The sequence below is a fragment of the Lactuca sativa genome, chromosome 8, assembly GCF_002870075.4.
Source record: "Lactuca sativa cultivar Salinas chromosome 8, Lsat_Salinas_v11, whole genome shotgun sequence".
NCBI lineage: Eukaryota > Viridiplantae > Streptophyta > Magnoliopsida > Asterales > Asteraceae > Lactuca > Lactuca sativa.
In genome coordinates this window covers 32,155,135-32,163,462 of record NC_056630.2, presented here as the reverse complement: position 1 = coordinate 32,163,462, position 8,328 = coordinate 32,155,135, and the positions used below count along the sequence as shown (strand labels likewise).

At 30.6% G+C, this 8,328-nt stretch overlaps 1 protein-coding gene across 1 annotated transcript; it reads left to right on the top strand.

The window, feature by feature from the left end:
* Positions 1 to 321: 321 nt before the first annotated feature.
* On the top strand, positions 322 to 6,428 carry LOC111906956 (exocyst complex component EXO70A1). Its single transcript, XM_023902742.3, has 12 exons — positions 322 to 680; positions 1,481 to 1,576; positions 2,962 to 3,167; positions 3,279 to 3,518; positions 3,658 to 3,796; positions 3,863 to 4,075; positions 4,153 to 4,358; positions 4,448 to 4,648; positions 5,374 to 5,473; positions 5,674 to 5,783; positions 5,876 to 6,022; positions 6,126 to 6,428. The coding sequence occupies exons 1-12, from the start codon at positions 504 to 506 to the stop codon at positions 6,241 to 6,243; spliced, it is 1,953 nt and encodes a 650-aa protein (XP_023758510.1). The 5' UTR covers positions 322 to 503; the 3' UTR covers positions 6,244 to 6,428.
* The last annotated feature ends 1,900 nt before the right edge of the window (positions 6,429 to 8,328 follow it).

Genomic DNA, 8,328 nt, shown 5'->3' with positions numbered 1-8,328 from the left:
GACTCATTCAACCATACATTATAAATGATTTAAGTACTATATAAAAGATAAAAAACCGTATATAATAAATGAAAATTGAATTCATGGTCGTAATCTTCATCAAATTGTTTCTTTTCTCAAGATATTGTAAAAAATTGATCATTTATATTAGTCATTCTGAATAAAAAACAAAAATCATTGAAATGGGTTGATTAATAATGTCATGAACTTTTTGTTAATAATAGAAAGTCATTAGTGATTTTAGAATAGTTTCAATAATTATTGACATTTGATGGACACATATAGAACGGTAGAACCCGGTTACCCACACCTGATTTTCTAATTGGGGAAGCAAGAAAACCATAAACACCGATTTATACGTGGAAAATCCGTATTTGTATAACCCACACCGTCACCAACACCCTGTCAAAGCAAGAATCGACCAATAATGGTCAACTAACCTTCATACCCTTCAACGATTTCCTGCTGATTTTTTCGGTACTTCTCTCAGAACTTGAAGAGAGATGGGGATTCCAGTTCGTACAGCAGGGGTGATGGGTGTGGATAATTTGAGCGAGAAAGCTGCAAAGATGAGAGAGTCACTGCAGAAGAGTCAGTCCATCACAGACAACATGGTTTCAATCCTCGGTTCCTTTGACCACCGTCTCTCCGCCCTTGAAACCGCCATGCGCCCAACTCAGGTTTTTTTGATCTGTTTTTCAGCTGTTTGCGTTATGAGAAAATTCGAAGTGATTTGAATGATTTTCTCTTTTAGTTCGGAAAATAGGTCTTCCAATTAGTCGATCTACTTTAATTTATCGATAACTGTTTAGTGATTGTTTTGATCTGCTATTCATGTTGATATGTTTCCTACACCTATCTCTTTAGTTTTCGAAAACTTAATGAACAAATTCAAGCGAAGCAAATGTATGATTCTGTTCCAGTTTCAAAAAGAGGAGCAATGATATGCGACTTGATCTACATCAAATCTAATAACTTGTAATTTCAAACATCCAAGCTAATTTTCGTTCAAATTTTGATAAACATCCTGCTACTTATCTGAAATTTCCTTTGAATTACAGTAGATCATGCTATTATTTGTAGCCGTCAATGTGAAATGGTGTAATTTGCTTTATTAGTACTACAGGATTTGTAGCATACCCCAAAAACTATTACACATCCTTTATTGGTAAAGCTTCAATGAATAACTTATTCATAGATCAGCATCATTGCAAATCAATAAAGCTATTGATTTGGTTTATTGGTAAAGCTTCAATGAATAACTTATTCATAAATCAGCATCATTGGAAATCAATAAAGCTATTGATTTGGTCCATAAGGTTCTGTACTTTTCTATATTGAAAGGTATTCTAGACATTTGATTGATTCTATTAAACATGGTTTGAGACAATCATTGCATTTAGTACATCTGGTGATTGGAGTATTTGGTTATGCTTTTACTCTTAACTTACTCTACTCCTTGTTTGTATATTACTTTTAGATCAGAACACATGCTATTCGAAGAGCTCATGAGAACATCGATAGGACTTTGAAGGCAGCTGATGTTATATTGGACAGATTTGATCTTTCTCGTGAGGTTGGGTCTTATATCTACTTATTCTTTATACTTTTTTATGACTTGGTGACTTAGAGTTTGAGTAGATTACTGCAATTGAATTTATAGTAATCTTGTCACTTTACAAAATCAGAAAATGGAGTGAATATAATATATGCTATTTCTTTTGGTAATGAAGCAACCCTAGTACTTCTTTTTGTTGACTTTTATTATCTAATCTACAAATAGACTCATATTGATAAAATTTAATGTTTTGGTCAGCTTTTATCATGTAGTCTGGTTTTGCCAACCACATTCAAAACTTCTATACACAAAATATGCTCACCCAAATTATCATTGATATTATTGAGTGTTTATTAGTGATTATCAATACATTTATAAATTACAAGTCATTAGGTTTATACGAGTTATTCATATTAGAATTCGTTATATCAATCCTATATACATTTTATAGATGAGTTATCAAGTAACGTATTATAATAAATGTGTTACATATGACTACAAAAATCACATTATTATAATAATTTATGTTTTTGAATGACACGACACGACTTAAGACTTAAGAGATTGTATACACGAAAACTACACTTTGAGTGACTTTCAGCATATTCCCAATTGACACATTTGTAAATGTAAATCAAGTATAATATATGTGGAAACTGTAAATGGGACAAAATCTGCCCACTTTAGGTAAGTAATATTTTTATGCAAGAAATAAATATAGGAGAGATTGACTACATCCTACTTAATAACTTACTTATAAGTGTAATATGTGAAGAGGGCTAATAGAAAGAATAGCAACAGAATTACATTTATTTCTGCATTATAACATCCTACTCTCATTTATTTCTATCACAATGTTATACTTTCATTTTTTTTATCTTATAAAAGCATTATACTTTGTAAAGTCTACCTAATCATAGAAATGTATTACACTTAAAAATTACATAATTTATAGCATGGCACTTTCAAAATTTATATTTTGGAACATTGTTCTTTAAAATTTTTTCCCCAATTATAGCAGTGAAAATTGTTTCATATTCAGCTGACATTGCCATTATTAGGTAGATACAATGTTGTAATATGATGAAATAAGAGGAAGCTTAAGCTAATAAACAAATCAACTAAAGTACATTGCTATTTCTTGCATTTAACCCATTCAGAATTTCTATCTGCACATTAGCTATTCAAAAAGCTTCTTTCAGAGTATGCACTACAATAACAATTTTATATTCTTCTACAATACTAAAACGGAATTTAAGGGTATGCACTTTCCATGGTTCTTATGGTTGGTTTTCCAATACTTTTGAAAACTTACATTCTATTGTAATTTGTAATGGATGAATTTTGGATAAAGTTTCTAAATTTTGTTAGTTGATTGAATATTTATGTTTCCAAATATGTAGGCTGAGGCCAAAATAACTAGAGGCCCACATGAGGATCTTGAAAGCTATCTTGAAGCTATTGAACAACTAAGAAGCAATATCGTCTTTTTCACCAACAATAAAAGCTTCAAGAGCAGTGATGGAGTCATCAGCCATGCAAGTAACTTACTTTCCAAGGCTATATCCAAACTAGAACAAGAATTCAAACAGCTCTTATCATCATACAGGTTCTTCTCATCATTTTAAAGCACATATACATAAATATCTTTTTTAATAAAAGCTTTTCTTATCTCGATTCTTAACATGTTCATATGAACATATATACATAAACTTTTCAGCAAATCTGTTGAGCCTGATAGGCTATATGAATGCCTCCCTAGTTCACTAAGACCATCATCTGGATCACCTGATTCAAGTGGAAAGAACCCTAATAATAGTCATACGGGTCATATCACTGCTGAAAATGCTGTTTTTGCTCCATTAATTCTCATTCCGCCACGTGTCCTTCCATTGCTCCATGATTTAGCCCAACACATGGTGCAAGCTGGTCATATACAACAGTGCCTTGTTATTTACAGGTAATTACATTCATTTTTGCATCAAAATGATCAAAATGGTGCAAAATATTGTGCAATCAGTAGTTCCTCTCCAACATGAGTGAGGATTTGTATATAAAAAAATGAAATTAATATATTTTTCTAATGTTTTGTTGATTAGGGATACGCGTTCTATAGTATTGGAAGAAACCTTACAGAAATTGGGAGTGGAGAAGCTTAGTAAAGATGATGTACAGAAGATGCAATGGGAGGTTTTGGAACTCAAGATTGGGACTTGGATTCATTTCATGCGTATTGCAGTAAGTCCTTCATTGAAGTAAAAAAAAAAATTTACTGAAAGAAATTAATTATTGATGTTCAAACAGGTGAAATTACTGTTTACTGCTGAAAGAAAAGTATGTGATCAAATGTTTGAAGGCATTGAATCACTTAGAGATCAATGTTTTGCTGAAGTCACTGCAGGCAGTGTTGCCATGCTTCTTAGTTTTGGAGATGCAATTGCTAAAAGCAAAAGATCACCAGAAAAGTTATTTGTGCTTTTGGACATGTATGAGATAATGCGTGAACTTCACAATGAGGTATGTGTATATGAATATGATTGTGTTCTTACTTGTTATTATAAAAACATACTGTATAATACTTTAAATACTTTCAGATTGAGTCACTTTTCAGAGGTAAAGCTTGCAAAGACATTAGAGAATCAGCTCTAGGGTTAACAAAGAGACTTGCACAAACAGCTCAAGAAACATTTGGGGATTTTGAAGAAGCTGTTGAAAAAGATGCAACAAAAACAGCTGTCTCAGATGGAACAGTTCATCCTCTCACAAGCTATGTCATCAACTACGTGAAATTTTTATTCGAGTACGTGTGTAACTTTCTCTCTCTCTTTCTCTATATATATGTTAAATTACAATCTTACCCTTTTCTTACGTAACTTAAAATTGATTCAGCTATCAGTCGACACTGAAGCAGCTGTTTCAAGAATTTGAAAATGGAGAGGATTCGAATTCACAGCTGGCATCTGTAACAATGAGAATTATGCAGGCTCTTCAAATTAATTTGGAGGGAAAATCTAAACAGTATAAGGATCCTGCACTCACCAACTTGTTTCTTATGAACAATATTCATTATATGGTCAGATCTGTACGCAGGTTCGATATCCAAACCTAGTAACTTTTGAAAAAAAAAATATTATTATTATTTTGGGCAAATTACAAAAAAACCATTATGTTTTCGGTTTAACCAATAATAATTTATTTCTTCCACACAAACCATAAAAGTTTTAGACAAATTTTTTTTCCAAATGAACCATTTTGACATATTATATCTGGTTTCATTGGTAATTTTGTTATATTAGGTTTCACCAGTGGTTTTCCAAATTAACCATGTCAACATGGTTAATTTAGAAAAGTATGGTTTGATTGAAAAATCAATGTTTAAACAGCAAATTTGCCCAAGCTATTATAGTTTTTTTCTGTAATTTGTCCCACAAATTTATAATTTGAGTAAAATCTATTTTTGGTCCCTGAGTGAGTATATCTGCTTTTTTTTTTTTTTTTTTTTTTTTTTTTTTTCATGTTTGGTCCCAAAAGATTTTCTGTTGCAATTTTGATCCTTATTTGAGATTTTTGTAACATTTTTGCTCCCTGTTGCAAGTAAAATGACTATTTTTGGACTAAAATTCCAAAACTCAGGTATACCCAGGGATGAACAATAGTCATTTTACTTGGAACTGGGACCAAAAATGTTCAACCTTAAATAAAGACCAAAATTGCAAAAGTATAAACTTTTTGGGACCAAAATTGCAAAATACTACTACAACTATACTCAGGGACAAAAATGTGATTTACCATTTTAATATTCTGTTTGGCTATAGGTCTGAAGCAAAGGATTTGTTAGGGGATGATTGGGTGCAAAGACACAGAAGGGTTGTTCAACAACATGCTAATCAGTACAAGAGGATAGCTTGGGCAAAGGTTCATTTCTCTCAAATATGTTATAACCTAAAATAAATAAATTAATATATATATATATATATATATATATATATATATATATATATATATATATATATATATATATATATATTTTTCCAACATCTGGATATAATAACTTATACGAAATGATAATTTTTTTTTCTTTTTAAATGTTGTGACTTGTGACCTTGGTTGGATAGATCCTGCAATGTCTCTCTATTCAAGGCTTGTCTTCATCGGGAGGTGGTTCTGTTGGTGGTGATGGAGCTGGTAACAGCAGTGGAGCCTCACGAGCACTTGTAAAGGACAGGTTTGTCTTTTCAACCCCTATATCCTTTTTTTTTTTTGTTATATCTTAAAAAAAAATTAAAAAAAAATTAAAATGTGTTGGTTTTACTTTAGGTTGAAGATCTTCAATGGTCAGTTTGAGGAGCTTCATCAAAGACAATCTCAATGGACAGTTCCTGACACAGAGCTTAGAGAATCTCTCAGACTTGCAGTTGCTGAAGTCTTGTTGCCTGCATACAGATCTTTCATTAAACGTTTTGGGTACATTTTTTTATGTGATCTTATCTCAATTCTCTGGCTCAAATAAATGAAAAAAAATAAAAAACTAAACAAATATTTTGTTTTCTGTTTTTTACAATTACAGGGCACTTGTTGAGAATGGGAAGAATCCCCACAAGTACATAAGGTATTCAGCAGAGGATCTTGACCGGATGCTTGGTGAATTTTTCGAGGGTAAGACTTTGAACGAAGCTAGACGATAGAGATAGCAAGATGTTGAATTACTCTTTTACCCTTGTGGTGTATGTTAGTGTACTGTATCCTGTAGCCTGTAGTCGATGATAAAAGGGCATGACATGTATGTTCTTTTTGTATGTATTGGGGTAATAAGGATATGGGTATGCTAAAAAGTTAAAGAAAGAAAAGAGAATGCTGTAACTTCGATTAATTTTTTTTTTTCTTGGTTGGTGTTGTTAGTTGTTAGTATGTTACTGCTGTTGTGTTGCTATTCATTTGTAATTGTGTAAAGGTTAGTGTAACAAGTTGCCCCTTTAATCACATTCTTGCTCTCTATGTAATTTTCCTGGGACAACGTGGCATTCTGTTAGAGTGCATCGTAAATATGCAAAAGGTTCCACATAAGCGAAGATTATTTATGAATCACCGATTATTTTTTTACATATTCAATCTTTCTCTACTTAAAAGGTTCCAGATAAGCAAAGATTCAACAGAAAATAACGTTCATGTTCAAGAAATTCATGAGTAATCTATCCATGACAAATTTAAAATTTATGAATTGCAAACAGTTTGTGATATTGGCACGGTTCGTTGTCAAGTCAGCATTGTTGCTACCAACGTTATTCCAAACCCACCATACAGTTGCTCTCTTGGATGACCACAAAAATCCTCCCAAGTGAGCAAAACACTTATACTGATCTCTAAACAAAAATGAAGAGTCTTAAAAGTTCTTAATTACCACAATGGTCCTCCCAACGGAAGCATTAAGAAACGTTGGTCACTACATAGCACCAAAGATCTATCTTCATTGAATTCAAGCAACAACTTACACTACAAGAGGAGATTATGAATTGTGTACCTTGTCTTTGACGTTCTTGAGAATCCAAATCAAAATTCCTCTATCTTTTCACACCCCAATGTACCAATCCACACTAATAGCTTCAGAATCTCCTTGCCCTTTCATTGTTAATGTTGACGACAATAGAGAGATAACTGTGTCGATTTCTTGTTGACCAAGAAAGACAAAACCCTAGCTAGATTTGCTAGGAAGATAATGATGAAAGTCCGAAAATCTTGGAAGTATATCAAATTATAGGTTAAAGTTTAATAACCTTTGATGATCGCACTGCATATATGGTACAAAACGATGTAGTATGTTCGGATTTGATATTTAAGCTTATATAAGACTGTAATTTTTGTATCTCATATATATATATATATATATATATATATATATATATATATATATATATATATATATATATATATATATATATATATATATATATATATAGGGTTAGGTAATTTTGTTTTCACTATCTGTTGTGTGCACGTATGATTGATTCTGGACCAATCATTTTACTTATTTTAAGAAAGTAATTAATGCATATTACATGTTGAAGATATAATGGATATTAATTACATCTTCACATTTAATATGCATTAATTACTTTCTTAAAATAACTAAAATGATTGGTCTAGAATCAATCATACATGCACACAATAGATAGTGAAAACATTTGAACCTATATATATATATATATATATATATATATATATATATATATATATATATATATATATATATATATATATATATATATATATATATAGGGTTAGGTTCATTTGAGACGAGTCTAATTTTGTGAGACCGTGAGACTACTTTTTTCTAGTGAAACATTCTAATATTCTGTTATTCAAAAAAATATAATATATGTAATATTTTGATATTCTAAAACAATAATTTTAACACATTTTACATTGAAATATTCTAAAAGCATATAATTTTAGAATATTATACATATTATATTTTTACGATGACTAGAATATTAGAATATTTCACTAGAAAAAATTGGTCTCACGCTCTCACAAAATTATGTCCGTCTCAAATGAACTCTTATATATATATATATATATATATATATATATATATATATATATATATATATATATATATATATATATATATACATACTAGCCGTTTACCCGCGCCAAGTGATAAGTGCGAATAATTTTTTTCAGAAGTTAGTTTACAGAAACGATTATATATATATATATATATATATATATATATATATATATATATATATATATATATATATATATATATA